General features: G+C 41.7%; 1 protein-coding gene across 13 annotated transcripts in view; it reads left to right on the forward strand.

The window, feature by feature from the left end:
• Nucleotides 1–230: 230 nt before the first annotated feature.
• The window catches only part of PCDH7 (protocadherin 7), a 402,683-nt gene continuing 384,006 nt past the window's right edge, over nt 231–18,907 (forward strand). For 6 of the 13 annotated variants that reach the window (XM_019733855.2, XM_019733856.2, XM_074322177.1 and 3 more), the window contains exon 1: nt 232–5,553. In XM_019733855.2, the coding sequence (XP_019589414.1) occupies nt 2,380–5,553 (3,174 nt within the window). In that variant the 5' untranslated portion in view covers nt 232–2,379. Of the gene's footprint in view, nt 5,554–11,782; nt 12,244–18,907 lie in introns of those variants that run through there. The other 7 variants (XM_019733858.2, XM_074322180.1, XM_074322183.1 and 4 more) reach the window with 5 other exon arrangements.

The raw sequence follows: 18,907 nt of genomic DNA on the forward strand, positions 1-18,907 counted from the left end.
AAGCACAAGGGCAGGACTGCCAAGCTTTTAAACAAAGACAGGCACCTCTACCACCCCCGACCCCAGTCCTCCGAAGTCTGCGCTCTCAAAAAAGGATCCCCCTCCCGCTCTCTGGAGTTGAATGTTCTCTTAACCATTGCAGCCCTTCCGGTTTCTCAGACATCAGCGGGGCTCCCTGGGCGCACGCGGGGCCCTCTAAGCCACCGGTAACCGTGCCATAACCGAGACACTAACTCGCAAACCCGAGATACTTGGTGGGGTGGGGGACATCCTCTGAAAAATGGGAGAAGGGGAAATGTTTCCTGACATCCGCTCCAGCGCTCTCACACACGCACTCGGCATTAGATAGAGGAGGAATTTTACCAGCCCGAGGGAAGGAAAGCAAACCCCCCCCCCCCCCCAGACAATGGCTACACACGCTGGAGAAGGGGAAGAGGGGGCGGGGGCCAGACTTTGGCTTACGGGAGACTGGCTGGGACTGTGCATGCTCGGAGTGACCCCCAGAGCAGAAGCTGGGCTTTTCGGAGCGCGGTGGCTGACAAGTACTCTCTCCTGTCTCCCTCCCCGCGACACTCCTCCCTCCCTCTCTGCGAGTGTGTAGTTTCTGCTCCACTGCTGTTATCGCCGCCGCCGCGCCGCCGCCGCAGCAGCGGCAGCATCAGGGACAAGCTTGAGCAGCGACAGAGCCAGCGAGCTCCCAGCAGCAACCACCACTTTGGGCAAACTTGTGGGTTTCCGGCTTGCGGGTAGTGAGCGGGAGCTTCCCACTTGCCATTCAGTATCTTCGAGCTGTGACAGGCCAAGGGGCGGCGGGAGCGCCCGCACCAGACGCCAAAGGGGACGAGACAACTACGGAATTCACCCGCCGTGCCAGGGCACTTCCGAGGCAACAACCGACTGGCACTTTTACACCCTTGGCAAACTGTTTTTTTTTTTTGTTTTTTTTTAAGCTACTTGGCAGCTGTCTCTGACTCCACCTCCCCCTCTACTCCCTCCCCAATGCCTTTGGCTTTTCTTCGGAAATCCGGACAGAATTGGGCATCTTTGTTAATTGCCGTTGGGGGAGCCGGGCCAGGGGATTTCGCCCGGCCAACGTCGCCTGCGCACAGAACCTGGTTTGCTCACCTTTGAACTGCAAAGGGATCAAGTTCAGCTCGAGTTGTTTGCATCGGGACTGGGAGGAAGGAGAGGGAGCGTGCAGGAGAGAGAGTGGGAGAAGGGGAAAGGGGAAAGGAGAGGAGGGAGGAAAGAGGAGGAGGGAGGAGGGAAAGGGAGGGAGGGAGGGGAGGGAACGGAGAGAGCGGGAGGAGAGAGAGGCTGCAATCTCCTCCCTGAATCGCGCACAGCGCTGCAGATCCCAGTGCTCCGACATGCGGGCCGAATGCAGGTGAGGAAAGGCACGGACTCTGCGGCTGCGAACCCAAACTTGGGCACCGCGCGGTGCGCACGGCTCAGCCTTCGCCCCCGCCGGCGAACTGCTGCTGCAGTTCCAGTCGGCGGCTTCGTGACTAATGACCTTGCGCAGAGTTGTTAAGAAAAAAGAGAAAAGCAAGATTTCGGGAGTGAGAAGGGACTGACTCTCTCTGGGCGTCTCTGAAGATGGCTAGGGCTGCTCTTCCGCGCGAGGGGAGAACCCGGACGCGGACCGCTCTGTAACGGGGGTGGTCTCAGCTGCATGGTGCCCGAAGCGACCTGACCGGGATTTTTCGTTCTGGGTCGGTGGATTGGCTCCCCAGCTGCCTGAGCGGAGTCGGAGTTGAGACTGGCTTGTTGCTGACCCCAGCGCCTAGTGTAAGGAAGCGACTCACGTTTGCCTGGGCAGCCGGAGCAGAAGCTGGAGCTGGAATGAGTGGCTGAAACGTGAATTGGACTCAACTCCAGTAGCAGCAGCAAAGACGAGCAGGGTTGGCAGGCGGGGGAGGCTGCAGGCTTGCTCCCCGCCGCTTTCCCGGCTCCACCGCCCTCCTGCCGGAGCGGTACCGGCCCCTTCCGACTGAGTGGGGACGGGAGCCCGGTATCCTCCGTCCGCTGCAGGGATGACTCCGGGGGGGCGCCGAGCCAGCGGCGCGCAGTGTCCCGTGAACTGTGAGTACTGCGACTGAACGGCGGCCGGTGAGCGGGCGATTAGCACCCATTGCATGAATTATGAAACAATAACTTTCGGAAGAAACAGGAGAGGGGAAAAAAGAAGTACCTATCACTGGTTCCCCCTGGCCGACTCTGCACGCTGCTCTTGCCCCCTCCCTCCTCTTCCTCTCGCTTCTTCTTTCCTTTCCCGGAGAGGGGAGAGGGCTAGGAGGGCAGGCGACCGGCCCCGGAGGAAGGGGGCGCAGAGGGGGCTGTGATTAGAAGGAGCAGTAACAGCAGCAGCAGGAGAAGATGCTGAGGATGCGGACCATGGGATGGGCGCGCGGCTGGTGCCTGGGCTGCTGTCTCTTCTTGCCGCTTTCGCTCAGCCTGGCGGCCGCCAAGCAACTCCTCCGGTACCGACTGGCGGAGGAAGGCCCAGCAGACGTCCGCATCGGCAACGTCGCCTCGGACCTGGGCATCGTGACCGGCTCGGGTGAGGTGACTTTCAGCCTGGAGTCAGGCTCGGAGTACCTGAAGATCGACAACCTCACGGGAGAGCTGAGCACGAGTGAGCGGCGCATCGACCGCGAGAAGCTGCCCCAGTGTCAGATGATCTTCGACGAAAACGAGTGTTTCCTGGACTTCGAGGTGTCGGTGATCGGGCCCTCCCAAAGCTGGGTGGACCTGTTCGAGGGTCGGGTCATCGTGCTCGACATCAACGATAACACGCCCACCTTCCCGTCGCCCGTGCTCACCCTCACGGTAGAGGAGAACCGGCCAGTGGGCACGCTCTACCTGCTGCCCACCGCCACGGACCGTGACTTCGGCCGCAACGGCATTGAGCGCTACGAGCTGCTCCAGGAGCCCGGGGGTGGCAGCAGCGGCGGCGAAGGCCGGCGCGCCGGGCCTGCAGACAGCGCCCCCTACCCCGGGGGCGGCGGGAACGGCGCGAGCGGTGGCGGCCCAGGCGGCTCCAAGCGGCGGCTGGACGCGCCAGAGAGCGGCGGCGGGACCAACCCAGCTGGCCGCAGCAGCGTGTTCGAACTGCAGGTGGCCGATACCCCGGATGGCGAGAAGCAGCCGCAGCTGATCGTGAAGGGGGCGCTGGACCGCGAGCAGCGCGACTCCTACGAGCTTACCCTGCGAGTGCGAGACGGTGGCGACCCGCCTCGCTCCTCCCAGGCCATCCTGAGGGTGCTCATCACCGACGTGAACGACAACAGCCCCCGCTTCGAGAAGAGCGTGTACGAGGCTGACCTGGCGGAGAACAGCGCCCCGGGGACCCCCATTCTGCAGCTGCGTGCCACCGACCTGGACGTGGGGGTCAACGGGCAGATCGAGTACGTGTTCGGGGCGGCTACCGAGTCGGTGCGACGGCTGCTGCGCCTCGACGAGACGTCCGGCTGGCTCAGTGTCCTGCACCGTATCGACCGCGAGGAAGTGAACCAGCTGCGCTTCACCGTCATGGCCCGCGACCGCGGGCAGCCCCCCAAGACCGACAAGGCCACCGTGGTTCTCAATATCAAGGATGAGAACGACAACGTGCCGTCCATTGAAATCCGCAAGATTGGGCGTATCCCACTCAAGGATGGGGTGGCCAACGTGGCCGAGGACGTTCTGGTCGACACCCCCATTGCCTTGGTGCAAGTGTCCGACCGAGACCAAGGCGAGAATGGGGTGGTCACCTGCACCGTGGTGGGAGACGTGCCCTTCCAGCTCAAGCCGGCCAGCGACACAGAGGGCGACCAGAACAAGAAAAAGTATTTCCTGCACACTTCGGCCCCTTTGGACTATGAGACCAACCGGGAGTTCAACGTGGTCATAGTGGCGGTGGATTCAGGCAGCCCCAGCCTCTCCAGCAACAACTCCCTGATTGTCAAGGTGGGAGATACCAACGACAACCCTCCCGTCTTCGGACAGTCGGTGGTGGAGGTTTACTTTCCTGAGAACAACATCCCTGGCGAGAGGGTGGCCACAGTGCTGGCGACAGACGCTGACAGCGGGAAAAACGCGGAGATCGCCTACTCGCTGGACTCCTCTGTGATGGGGATTTTTGCCATCGATCCGGATTCTGGAGACATTCTTGTTAATACGGTGCTGGACCGCGAGCAGACTGACAGGTATGAGTTTAAAGTTAACGCCAAAGACAAAGGCATCCCGGTGCTGCAGGGCAGCACCACGGTGATAGTTCAGGTGGCTGACAAGAATGACAATGACCCTAAGTTTATGCAGGACGTCTTTACCTTTTATGTAAAAGAAAACTTGCAGCCCAACAGCCCCGTGGGGATGGTCACTGTGATGGATGCTGACAAGGGGCGCAATGCGGACATGAGCCTGTACATAGAGGAGAACAGTAACATTTTTTCCATTGAAAATGACACGGGGACCATTTACTCCACGACGTCTTTTGACCGGGAACATCAGACCACATATACGTTCAGAGTCAAGGCTGTGGATGGAGGAGACCCTCCCCGATCTGCCACAGCCACAGTCTCTCTCTTTGTTATGGATGAAAATGACAATGCTCCCACAATTACCCTTCCCAGAAACATTTCCTACACTTTACTGCCACCTTCAAGTAATGTCAGGACAGTGGTAGCTACAGTGTTGGCAACAGACAGTGATGATGGCATCAATGCAGACCTTAACTACAGCATTGTGGGAGGGAATCCCTTCAAGCTATTTGAGATTGATTCCACCAGTGGTGTGGTTTCCTTAGTGGGAAAACTCACCCAAAAGCATTATGGCTTGCACAGGTTGGTGGTGCAAGTGAATGACAGTGGGCAGCCTTCCCAGTCCACCACGACTCTGGTGCATGTGTTTGTCAATGAAAGTGTTTCTAATGCAACTGTGATTGACTCCCAGATAGCCAGAAGTTTGCACACCCCACTTACCCAGGATATAGCTGGTGACCCAAGCTATGAAATTAGCAAACAGAGACTCAGCATTGTCATTGGGGTGGTTGCTGGAATTATGACAGTGATTCTCATCATCTTAATTGTAGTGATGGCAAGGTACTGCCGGTCGAAAAATAAAAATGGCTATGAAGCTGGCAAAAAAGATCACGAAGACTTTTTTACACCCCAACAGCATGACAAATCTAAAAAACCTAAAAAGGACAAGAAAAACAAAAAATCGAAGCAGCCTCTCTACAGCAGCATTGTCACTGTAGAAGCTTCTAAACCAAATGGACAGCGGTATGATAGTGTCAATGAGAAGCTGTCAGACAGCCCTGGCATGGGCCGCTACCGATCTGTTAACGGTGGGCCTGGTAGTCCTGACCTAGCCAGGCATTACAAATCTAGTTCCCCATTGCCTACTGTCCAGCTTCACCCCCAGTCTCCAACTGCAGGGAAAAAACACCAGGCAGTACAAGATCTACCACCAGCCAACACATTTGTGGGAGCAGGAGACAACATTTCAATTGGATCTGATCACTGCTCTGAATACAGCTGTCAAACCAATAACAAGTACAGCAAACAGGTAAGCTGCATCCCAGTATATTTAAATATCCCAGAGAGGGCTATTAAGTTGGAGACAGAGCATGTTCTGCGAAGTTTGGTCTTCTCTTTTTTAAAGCTGTGATTTAAAAGTTTAATAGCAGGAATTGAATGTTAATTCATGCACCATGAATATGGTAGAGGTCATCTATGCAAGGTGGCCACTGTATTTTGCAAGTTAGACCAACGTTTACTAAGCTACTAAAGAAAATATTCAAAGTAGATGATATTTTGTACCTCTTTGTACTTGACAGCCCCAATTCATCTTACATGGTTTGTTTCCAGAATGTGTGTGTGTGTGTGTGTGTGTGTGTGTGTGTGTGTGTGTGTATATATATATATATATATATATATATATATATATATAGTTTGGGTGGTTAGCTTTAACCTAAAATTATTTTATTTTGTGGCTTCTAAGTGGATAATTGCATACAGAGAGAAAATTTCTAGTTACTACTGGTGTCTACGCAACTTGAACACTATAAAGTTTTAGCTGCGTTACACATTATGCAGGATTTTACAGATAAACGGGTGCTGACTCATGCAAATGTTGTACCAAGTGTGAGATACTGAAATACTGACTATGTTGACAAAATTGCTGGTTTAAAAATGTTTCATGATATGCAAATATCATGCAAAATCACATTTTTAATATTTTGATATCTAACAATTCGATTTCTATGAGGTTATGCAGTCAGCATTTGCATTCTTCATGTTTGGTATTAAAATTTTATAAGCAAAAGTACACTTTATGAACCACGTATCATTTAAGCCAAGTAACACAAATATTCGTGTTCCATGCACTGTGTGCAAGAATATTTGGGTATGCATTGTAATATACTGAAACTATGAAGGTTGTATGGAATATTTGGCACAGTTGTTTCTCAGTGAAATGTGGAAACAATAAAAAAAGTATATATCGAGATACTTCAGAAAATATAAATTTTATTTTTGAAAATTTTGCTTGTGTGATATATGTAATACTCATGAAGTTTACTTTGTACACCCACCAAATTTTGACACACAGCAACTAAAATCTTTGGGAAACTTCTGTGTCTTAATGCTTTAGCAACTCCACAAATAAATCTGCTAATAAATCAATTGTTTCTTAACTCTAGAACTGATCTCAAGAAACACATTTATAACTGTCAGATAATATTGAATAATAGTTTTTCTATTGAATATGCTTTGCATGTGGAATGTGATCCGAAAAGAATTGAGGCAAAGAAAAGTTATTTTATAGCCTCATTAAAAATGTTATTGATGGGCATGTTAAATATATTACAAAACAAGAGATATTAATTCCTTATTGCTTTTATAATTTTAAAAATTAGTTTCTAAATAAATATTTTCTGTATGTAATACTTTATTGTAGCTATTTGGATAAGAAGAAACAGTTACTATGCTTTTATATCCAATAATCAAAGCAATCCAAGAAAACACAGGCTTGCACTACATTGCATTAAGTAACTTTTGAAAATATGTCTTTTTGATGCACGTGAGCCTGAGTTATTTATTTCTTTTAAACTGAAATTTGACAAGTGGAAAGTTTATATAAGTTGTGTCATCCCTTTATCTGGAGTTAGCAGCTGATTTTGTTTTGTTCTGTTTTGTAAACAAGGACAATTCCAGTTAAAATAATAGCACTTTTGTAAGATTAGTTATAAACACCCATAAATAAATTGAGATCTGTAGAAATTTCCCCAGAAAATGGTAATTTGTAATGCAAAAGCCTGTGAAGAGATCTCAGTGCAGAATATTTACTTCTCAGCTGTCATCCTAATAGATCTTTTTGTCTTGTGGCTGAATGCCATTTGCATTCTAAATTGTGGAACCTTAAGCATTTGAGTGGACACATCAGTGGCAGATTTACAGATGATTTTATGTAACTATCTCATGTTCTGCTCTGTCACCTAAGCTTTGTTTGACTCATCAACTAGGATTAGCTCTATATTCTTGAATATTTAAAACAGTCAATATCAAGACTGTTGTGGCATCCTGTTTAAAAGGCAAAGTGATATGCTTATAAATAAACAAATGTATGGTGTTAGTCTCTTAGATGAGCAAAAAAGTCCACATGCCATACAAAGCCACTGAAATAAATCATGCAATTTGCCAAAAGTGACTTTGGAAAATTTGTATGTCGTTAGGTATTCAACAGATGTATAAAGTTTTAACCACAATAAATAGCAGACCTAAAATGAAATAAAGGTGAATGGAATACATTCCCCTTAATGTAATTGATAATAGTAATTGATACGCTTCATCTCAATATTGCTGTCAGGGGACAAGGGATCTGTTTACAAAGTTACATTCTGTTTAGACATCTGACATAATAAACAGGATCTTTTTTTGTTCTGATTTTTGTTTGTACCATAAGTAGATGATTTTCTATTTCTACTTTAAAAAGGCGTTATCTTTAGTTTTTACATACTGCCACAATGTATTTTCTTTGAGTACACATGATGTAAAATAAAATTTTAAAAAATTAATACAGGGTTTTGTTATAATTTCCCCTCTTTGATACTGAATTTAGCTAAGGAAAATCTTGAGGGTTGCCGTCTTTTAATTCCTTATTGTAGGAATTAATTAAAACTCTGAGATTTTATTTGATGGAAAGCCTTTATTTTATTTATACGTTTCCGGAATTGCCTTATCATAGTTCTTTACTTGTGATATAATGGAAGTGGTGCCAGTTACAGTGTTCAAAATTAAACATTTTGAAGTGTTGCTTCGAAGTCCTCTTAACAGTTACATTATAATAAGTAATTATAAGTAAACAGCTTTGTAGAAATAAAAGTTTGTAAATAATGCCCCCCCCCCCACACACACACACGTTTTGGTTTGTTTTCACAGCTCTAGAGCTATTCAAATAAAGCTTCTATAGTTACTAGTGGGCAAAAGCTAGGAGATGTGTGTTGCAGAGCTGCTGGAATTATTTCTAAAATTCATACATTAGGAAAACTGATCATTAGCCCAGGTTTTTGTAGTGTAGACCTTTCCAGTTGAAACCATTGGTCTCAAGTAAATAATGTGTCAAGTTGAGCAAACCATGGGTCATTGACAGCATTACTAAGACTAAGTATCCATCTTTTCATTTCATTCTTCCTTTGCTTGGTTAACCTGGTCTTGGTGGTTTTTAAAGTTTTGTGACCCGGAAATACAACTGTGTATTTAATTTGTAAAATAAAAGCAGAAAAATTCAACTTTTCTATTTATTTTAAAATCTCTAGTGCTTTACCGGGTTCAGTATTTTTTCAATTTTCTTAAAAAATTAACATAATTCCAGAATATTAGTAGACAATATAAAAGTGTAATTACCACTTTGCTTATTATGTTCATGTCCTTTGAGTTTATCCTGGATATGCTGTTATTTAGATAATGCACTGGCAAGTAAAAATTTTATTGTACTTAGTAAATGGAAAGCAAGGTACTTTATTTTTGGCAAGAGTATAAAGGATACAACTTGAATAAGCATTAATTTAAAAATCCATTTGTAGCTGATCCTGAAATATTTGAGAAAAATTCATATTAACTCCAATGACAGTTTTCCTTGCGTAAAGAACTGCAGAACATAGTCTGAATAATGTTCTCTTTAATTGATCAAATTGTGCTCAGTATTCATTGTATATATTCTTAATAAAGTATATGGCACATTTTTTATTTTAATTACTTCAATTTTGGAAGCAAATGGATGATGTGACTTGCCATCATCTATTAGAGTTCTAAGCCCTGAGAAAACTAAATATCAATTTGTGTATGTATCATATACTATATATGTTATAGCGGAAATGCATCTGCAAAGTGATGCCAACCACAGCTTCCACTTTTAATTCTGTAAGCATAATTTGTACAATATGGTTCTCCTGTCTGTAACCAAGAGGGCTTTCAAAGCCACATTGAATCTGCATCTGGTGGGATTTCTGGTATCTTCGGCTTAATAGTATAGACAAGAGGCTAATTGATGAAAGTTAGGCTGTATCTTTAGTCAGGAAGTATCTACTAAAGCAATATGACCTGGATCTCTGGATGAAATAAGGAAAGGGTAATCCACTGATTTGATCGTCAGTGAATATACAAATTTTTATGGAAGTCTAGATATGACAATTTGAGCCTTGTCTTAAGCCAGTTAAAGACTTAGACATAAGACCACAAAATCAATTTAAAGATTTTAAGCAGAACGTGCAGCTGGATAAATATAGCCAAATCATTCTTTCTTGTTATCTTTCTGTTTTTGAGTAATTGCATATTTCAAAAGTATGCACATGGTATAGATGGAAATCTTTCTCTCCCTCTCTCTCGCTCTCTCACACTCTGTCTCTCCACTTCCCTTCCACACACACAAACACATAGAAATGAATTCATATAAATGAACTATGGTGCCATTAGACTTTTATTTCACTGTGGTATTCATAGACTGGTATGCGAAAAATATTTGAACTTTAAACTCATGCAAAATCAAAATATATCATAATTAACTGCTTAATGTCTGTATCTAAAATAACTAGAATCATCACATTTTAGAATTAAAAAAATGTCAACTAAACCAGTCTCCTCATTTTATAGAACAGGAGACTGAGGCCTGGTATGCAAAAGTAATTTGATTGCGATCACAAGATTATCCGGGATATAATGTGGACTAGAGTCCAAGTTATGGAATACAGAGTCTATTGTTGTTTTTTATTATCATACTAACTCTAGGAAAAAAGAAATTGAATTTCTAAAACGCTCTCTGTATATATTTCAATAGTGACAGAAATCTGTTGAGATTTACTTATGTATGTATAACTGTATTATTTGGCCATGTAGACTGACATTTTTACAATAGGATATAATCCTGCTCTAGGCTCTAGTTTTTTTCTGTTAAATTATTGGGCACATTGTAGCTCAAATTTTATAGATTTTTAAAAGCAATTAATATTTGTTTTCCCCTTACGTAAGATAGCAATTGATGATATACATTAAAGTAACTTAACATGGTTTAGAACATATATTCAACAAGTTAATTGACAGAATTTGTCATTGTAGCAGAACAGTGACAATAGATGTAAGTACCTATCTAGCATTTAGTATATCCTCAATAAAAACATATTTTCCATGGACATTAATAAAATCTTTCTATACATTATATATGAAACTTCCTATGTATTCTCATCGGGATAGTGTTTCAGCCTTTCCATCAATACTGATGATTCCCTTTGGCTGCTATGCTCCTTTGCATTTTTCCAACTCTGCACATACCAACTCTGCACTTACCTTAGTGGCATCCATAATACACAGTTGTGAACTAACTTTTCCTTTAAATTTGTTTTCTAGCAAATGTTTAGAAGAACGACACTTGTTATTTTTTAATTGGATTGCCTCCTTGATAGGCAGTTAACAAATCTAGTGTATTAGATTCTAAATTTACGTATTAAGATATAAATGATTAAATTTATAAATTTCAAAATGAAATCTGAACTATTTTTAAAATTAAATGTAACGTGACGAAACCATTGCTTTGCCATTGCCACCAATGCTGTTAGGCGTTTTAACATCATTTTTTTTCCTCCCTGGGAGAGAGTAGTGGTAGAGGTTTGTAAGAAATTTAGCATAATCCTTGTTTAGAGCTTTATGTTTAAGCTGTGTATAACCAATTTCTAGACTGTAGCAAGGCTCCCCATCCATTAATTTATGATAACTGTATAGAAATTGTAAGATCTGTCTATATATATATTTTTGAGTCAGCTTTGCTTTTCTTTCTTATTTATTTTAAAAGCTCTTAGAATCTTTTCTAAAGCAGGAACTCGGTTTCAGAACATTACACAGTGCTTTATTTAGCATTAGTGTTGTGGGAGAAATCACATTCCAAGAAGAATTGAGCTGAAACCACTAAAACTAATCTTAATTATCACTTCTGGTGAATTAATGTTTTAAAGGCAGAATAAAGCTTTATTTTCAGGAATTTAGTGATGTTTGTATTGAACTCCAATGCTGTGTACAAACAACACACACACAAAAAAAACTGTTAAAGCTTCCAAGTAGGGTTCATCTGACAAGTTAACTTCCCCCCACCCCCGTGCATATTTATTATTTACAAATGCATAATTTGCAAATAAATAAATCCTGCTTCAAAAGTTCTAGATCATTCCGATTGGGCATAAGACACTAGGGAACATTTCTTCTTTTTTTTTTTCTTTTACCTGCATAAATCTTTATTTTCCTTCTTTCAGATGCGTCTACATCCATACATTACTGTGTTTGGCTGAATTCCACTCTAATATGATGCTCCATTATGCACCATACTCTGATGACCTTGCTACTCCGAAACCTGCTGGAGCCTGACCTTGGCCGTGGGGTATCAGCCAATCACTGCTTGTTCCACTTGTGCATTTGATTTTCAAGTTTGGTTTTTTTCCTCCTTGTTTAAGGAAAGATAGTATTAAAATAAATGAACCTAAAAGAAACAGTGTTAATAAAGAAATGTGCTACTAATGGATGTGTAAGTCACCAGGAACACCATTCTCAAAGAAGTAGTTAGCAGAACTTAATTGTGAAGTCTTTTAAAAATCCCAAAGCATATTTCAACAATGATTTTAAGACTCTGGCTTTGTGTGAACCAAGGAAAATTAAGTCTATTATGTCTTTGTCTATAATACATTAAATACCGACTTTCAATAAAATCTTAAATGGATCAATATTTTTAAAGTGTTATGTCATCACAGCCTTTTCCAGGCCAGTGAGACAGTTACACTCAGGGATAGTGTCTCTTGCTCATTCTGTGTGTGCATTTCTAAATACCACTGTGTGTGTGTTTGTGTGTGCTCTCACATATGTGTATACAAGGACTCGGAGAAATATTTATAAAAAACACTGGCTGTAAAACAAATTTGAGAGATTCATTTTGTGTTTAGCACAGGAACTGCCAGTGGATTGCTTTTTCCTTAATTTTGAAATACTCACCAAAGTAGCTATAGAATTTTCAAGGTGTTTGTTTGTTTGTTTGTTTTTTCTTCAATTCCTTGGGAAAATTTGGAACCTTTTAGGTAGATCTACTGAAGTCACTGTGTTCACATTTAGAAGGCATATGTGGCTTCTTGTTTTTGTGGACTACATTTATCTGAAGGTTATACTATTTGATGTCAGACAACATAAATTCAAGCAGCTTCTGAGATTTCAGCATGTGACATAACACATTGTTGAGAGAGCAAGTGACTGAATTTGAGTTGTATAAATGATTTTCTAGCTAAGTCTTGGAATCCTCTTCCTCATCCCTCTATGTACATCTATGTCTCCATTTGTTATGTTGCATCTGTTCATGTGACTAACAATACGTGTTCCACATGTAAAATTGGACAATTTTATAATACATTTACCACATCATCTGCCCTATTAAGTTCTCCCCAAGTTTTGAAATACTGACCAACAATGCTAGATTCTTGAGATTTTTTGAGTGAATTATTTTTACTGTAAAAGCCCTTTAGGCAAAATAAATACATATTGTAACAACATTAAAGTTTGGACTGATAGGAAATGCACGCTAGCCCACGTAAATCTCTAATGTATGTATTTCAGGCTTTTTATTTTATTAGCTGTTTATTTAATTTTGCAAAAAGGAAAACTTCAGAAATATCATTGAGACTATAGTGAAATTCCTGACTATAACCTAACTACCCTCAACCTCTCATTTTATTTTGAGCCCAGGGCCCAGCGTAAGAAACTGGTGAAAAGAAATCTTACCACCTTCTGTTTCTTGGAAATGTCCTGTTTCTGCATCCTAAGTAGTAAATTTCCTTAGATGTACTTAAAACTGTGAATCCTGTTACAAATCGGATCAACTGAAAAACAAATTATAGACAAAAAAAGTCCAGAATTTGGGGATAACCTGATGTGCAACCATGTAGAGGAGATATTTATGAATACTTTCATAAAGAACATTCTAAGGTAACATTTTGCAAACTCGAGTTGCAATTCACTATTGGGGCATGAGTCAGTTTGTGAGTCTCTACCACATTAGAATAATATGAAATCAGAAAAATTCCTAGTACGTGAGAGTTAGTATTACCTTGTGTACCCTGTGTTTCAGTTGTGTTTGAGTACATGTGTGTTCCTGTTCTTGCTTGTGACGTTAAAAAAAAAAAAAGTTTTGTTCTGAAAGCAGTTGAAAGGGAACCATCACTGTAGATTGGGGTGGGAAATGGTGGCTCTCTACTATTACAATTAGAAAAACATAATAAATCAAAACAAAACATTTCTACATCCCCAAGGACTTTACTATTAAACTGAATCAAAATGGTCAACAGCAAACTATTACAGCAGCATTTATTAACAGCAAAAAGCTTTTGAGAAGTCTATTCTCTTTTTTTCTATCCTCTGCTTTTTTTTTTTTTTTTTTTTTTATAATCTTTGAACATGTCCTCATTGGTTCCTACCCCTCCATAGACTTCCTTTCTGCCCCAACCCGTTCCCAACTGTTGTCATCCACCTCAAATCCCTTGACCAGCCTCTTTTGTGAATACTGGAATTTACCATTTGGGGAGGTGCCTGTGGTCAGATGAAGATAGACTCAGAACAAACCAACAATTCCCCTACATATTTTAGCATTTTGACATTTTACACAAGAAAATAATTCATTCTCCATTACAAAATCTAAAAAGGATTCACATCTAATATCCTCACTGGTACTGGGTATGTGAAGAATACTATGAGTCTCTGTCCTCATGGAATTAACATAGTACAAAGAAGATTATAGAACAGAAAAATGATAGATTATATGTGCATCACACTTCTTCAATTTCAAAGCATTGAATCTACGTTTGCTGATTGCTCTTCAGAGCAATCTGTGAGAAACAGCACCATTAATTATTATTGCTGAGGTGAGGAGACTGAAGTAATGCACAGTTTTTTCACAACTCTGATAGAGCTTACTTAAGAAATTTACAAAGTCTATGAAGAAATATCCATATCCAGTTCGAATTCAAGAGTACTGAAAGCATTTGGAGGAAGTTGTGAAATGTGTGCTTTCTGTTACAGTGTGTTTTCAGACTTATCTGGGTAAAACCTTCCTGAAAGGATTACTGAGAATAGGCCCAATTTTCCCAATCCTTACCAGTCATAAACTATACTTCCTACTATGCAAAAAAAAAAATTTAAAAAATGCTGTGGGTATAATTTGAAGATCCAAGTAATTAACGTGATGCATAAACAACTAGCTCATATATGATTTAAAAAAATACCCTCAAGAATTAGGCCATTCACTTGAACCCTAACTTTTATTTTTGAGGCTATCTCTAGAAAAAGGACCAAAGTCCTTGGGAAGTAATTCCACACTTTGAACTCTCTGGGAATAATCTTCTATCTCTAACTTTGCAAAACCCTTTTTCTTTGATGTGTGTGATGGTTTTTAGACATTCATTTTATAGAGAATGAGTTCATTTGCTCTATCTCTAATATACACTGCAAGGCTTTGGGATGTAATTAAAATGATGACGAGAACAGAGCCCTTGCCTTGATAGATAGGACAGGGCAGAAATAATACACATAAGTAAAGGGATATGTGAAACTTAGACGATTCCTCCCTACAAAGTGTGTCTTGTACATCACGGACTTCCCAGAGCGTACTAGAGTTCTCAGCACATAGGAGAAAGTCATAAATGTTTGTTGAGCGAATGACAAAGGGCCTTGACTTTGGTGCTAGGTGGCCTGAAGATCCATCCACGTTGGATCACAGGACGGTGGTGTGACCACTTTTACATCAGACTGGGAGCATACTAACTGTTATTTTCTTTCCCTGCTGGGTAGATGTCTTTGTGATAAAAGGCTACCTGCTGTGTTGGCTAGAATCCTTGCCTTCTCTGCAGGGTGTATGACTCTTGGTTCAGTAGCAAATGAGCAATTCTCTGATTTCTGCTCTTTCCTTAGTGATGTTGTAGACACCATACCCTTAAAAGAAATATAAAACTAACCTACAACAAATATTTAAGACAAGTAAGGGAGGCACTGGCCACACAGTAGACTTCTGACATATTTTGAGGGAGTAAAAAAAAAAGCATGAGAGCATATGGATTTTCACTTTCTGGAGATCCTTATCTGTGGAAAACATAGATACATCCATGCCCGAACACATCCATGAGTCTCTTATCTGTCAATTTATATATTCCTGCAGATGTTATTCATTCCCTGTGCCAACCCATGCTCTCTGATGAAGGAAAAGGTTCCATTTTCATTCTGACTGCCCATGGTGAGCAGCCATTTTTAAAGCTGAAAGCCTGGCATATCTGTAAAGAGAAACATGTACTTGGTTTTCTAAGGATGGAGATCTACAAGAGAGAAGATGACTTCATTTGGGAGCGATGGGCCACAGGTGAAGTAGGAGCTGAGAAATGCCTTACAACTCAAAGCCCTGCTATTCTAAGGAGCAGCTCTTTTAAATTGCAAATGACCTCTGAAAGAGTTCTCCTCTGTCTCTGGCATAGATGGATGCAAATTGTTTTAAGCGGATAACTAGGTCAACACCTCACAAAGATCAATAGTTCTTAAGAAATGGTGATTTTGATTAGGGCCTCGAGGAAGGGTATGAACCCTGCAGTAGTTTAGAAGACTGAGGACTCTGTTAAGGCACCAACGTGTCAGGAAGGTGGGGGGAGATTATATCAGAAAACGGTATTCAGGCTAGACAAAGGCAAATGTCGGTGGCCTTGAATTTGGGCGCAGGCCCTGGTGACCATAAGGATGCCACTAAATGTCATGGCTTACTATGATTGCAATATTAGTGTCAAAAAGTAGTAAATGTCCCTGGCCTCCTATTACAGCCAGGTGTCGTGTTTTGGTTTCGTTTTTATTTTTAGTCCAGAACAAGGGTGTCCAAACTTTTTTCAACGTTTTTCACCAAGGGCCACATGCGGTAAAATACACAAACAGCCCGGCCACTCATTCGAGGTGAGGTACATATTGCCTCACCTGGTTTATTTAAGTAAACTAAGTATATTTTTGGAATTTGCTGCGGGCCAATAAAAAATGGATCGTGGGCCGCAGTTTGGACACCCCTGGTCTAGAACATCAGGTCCAACTGCTCTGCCTTCCTTCGTTTTCTCCCCCCTGCACTTTGGTTAGAAAGAAAGAAAGAAAGAAAGAAAGAAAAGAAAAGAAAAAAATACAACAGCATGGCAACACACTCACCTTTTCCCTACCAGTGTTATAAGATTACTGTAATCAAAATAGTTGCCGCAGTATCGTCATGTAGTTGTTTCTTATCCTAACTTAATTCTCAAAAATTGAGTTCTAGTATGTAGGTCTGTAGCCCAGAAACCTGAAGTTTTAACTCTTCCCCCCTTGTCAATTCTGACTGCAGAGGGCAGGTTACACTACCAAAATTCTAGGTGTAGAGCTCCTGAAACTCCTAACTTCTGCTTACTAGTTCATTCTTCAAAGGCCACTGGCACAATAGAAAACAAATGCTGGATACAGCAATCTGAAAAATCTGTCACCTTGCCCTGGCTCTGCCACTGACTGGCCAGTGTGACCTTGTGTAAGTCCCTTCACATCCTGAAGTCTTTGGAACTCATCTCCTGTCATTTTACGTAATACATAATAACCCCTGCTCTGATTACATGACAGGGTTTATGGCGATCACATAAAACAGTTGGGACTTGGCAAAGCATAAGGTGTTTCTAGTCATCTATGACTTTCTCAAAACCCTTCTTAAGATGCATTTATGCTTTTGGGGTATTTTCACTATTGTGTTTAAAAGTTGTATTGTTTTGTTTTGTTTTTTAATTTGTCCTAATCACTTGATTGAAGCCTCTTATATTCTCTTATCCTGATTGATTTCTTCACAGTTATGCTGATCCCTGATCAAGGTCAAGGTGCAACAAGAGTGTGTGCCTCTGCATGCTGATAGACACTGGCCATTGCCAAGTACTTCCAGTGCCTATTCACATCTCCATGGTAGAGAAAGAGAAGTAGCGCATTGCTATAAAGCAAGTAGTTTAGCAAAGGCTCATAGTAGTTTGAGGTTATCCATTTGATACTTAAAAAAAAAAAAATCACTTCACTTTTTATGTCTTTTTTTCTTCTTCCATGCAATATTTCCTGGGAGTGTTTTCCTTCATTCCTCATATCCAGCCTCTAACATTAACAGCGACCACTTATTGCACTTTTATTCTGTGCCAATCACTCTGCCAAAGGGTCTACTAGATTATATCACTTACTCTTAACACCTCCAGGAGGCAGGTACTGTAATTATCTGTATGTGACAAATGTAACTGGGGAAAAACACATCTGAACCGCTCCCAGAGCCCTCTGCTTCTACATACAGCAGGGGCTGGGCCCAAAGATACTACCTGTAGTCAACTCCCCTCCAACATATTTCTGTCTCCAAATCTGAGAATTATTAGCGTAGTAGTCCTGATCAATTTTAATTTACATATTTAGGCTCTTCTATGCAGTTTGTTCTAGTTCACAATTCCTTCTATGTATTCTCTGCAGGTTTAGAAGGGAGACTCTGTATTAGTCTGCTAGGAGGGCTGCTATAACAAAATGGTACATAGACTGAGTAGCATAAACAACAGGAATTTCTTGTTTCACGGTTCTGGAGGCTAGAAGTACCAAGTTAAGGTTCCAGCAATTTGGCAGACAGAAAACTCGGGTTCTATCAGAATAGGTCCCTACCCTTATGATATTATATAAACATAATTACCCCAACAAAGGTCCTAACTCTAAATATAGTTACATTGGAGGTTGGGGCATCAATATATGAATTTGAGGGGACACAATTCAGTCTATAACAGAGTCCATTCTTGGTCCACACAAGAACACATTGGACCCTCCCATCATTTCTTCATTATCACACTTATCACATCTATAATTTGCATGCATGTGCATAAAAATTTGGCTTTATTTTTTAGCTTTTTATATCTAACTTTATGCATATCATTGAATGTTTTCTGCAATATTCACCTTTCACAGGGATTTGTGATATTAAATAACATCTGAATTACTTTAATTTTGCCAACCAGTGAGTGCATACACGAGTATATTAATTAATATAAAATCAATATTTACATAAAACAGTCAAAAATTGTTCCATGAATGTAACAAAGTTCCTTTTAAATGATAGTATTAATAGTTTTAAATTCCTGCTAAATTTTCAGCATTAAAGTCCAAATGAAAGGAAGTAGGAGTTAAGTGGTGAGGGACTATTTTGAAATGGCAATAATGTAGACTTAATCTCTCTTTTCAAGGGCCAGTCTCAATGGATTATCACACACAGTGGCATAATTAGTCTGACAAAGATCCAGTGGGTCAGGTTTCTCATGGCATACGGAAACTGCCAGGCATGTAAAGGAGGCTGGTACCAC

This window comes from Rhinolophus sinicus, linkage group LG02 (genome assembly GCF_036562045.2).
Source record: "Rhinolophus sinicus isolate RSC01 linkage group LG02, ASM3656204v1, whole genome shotgun sequence".
Taxonomy (NCBI): domain Eukaryota; kingdom Metazoa; phylum Chordata; class Mammalia; order Chiroptera; family Rhinolophidae; genus Rhinolophus; species Rhinolophus sinicus.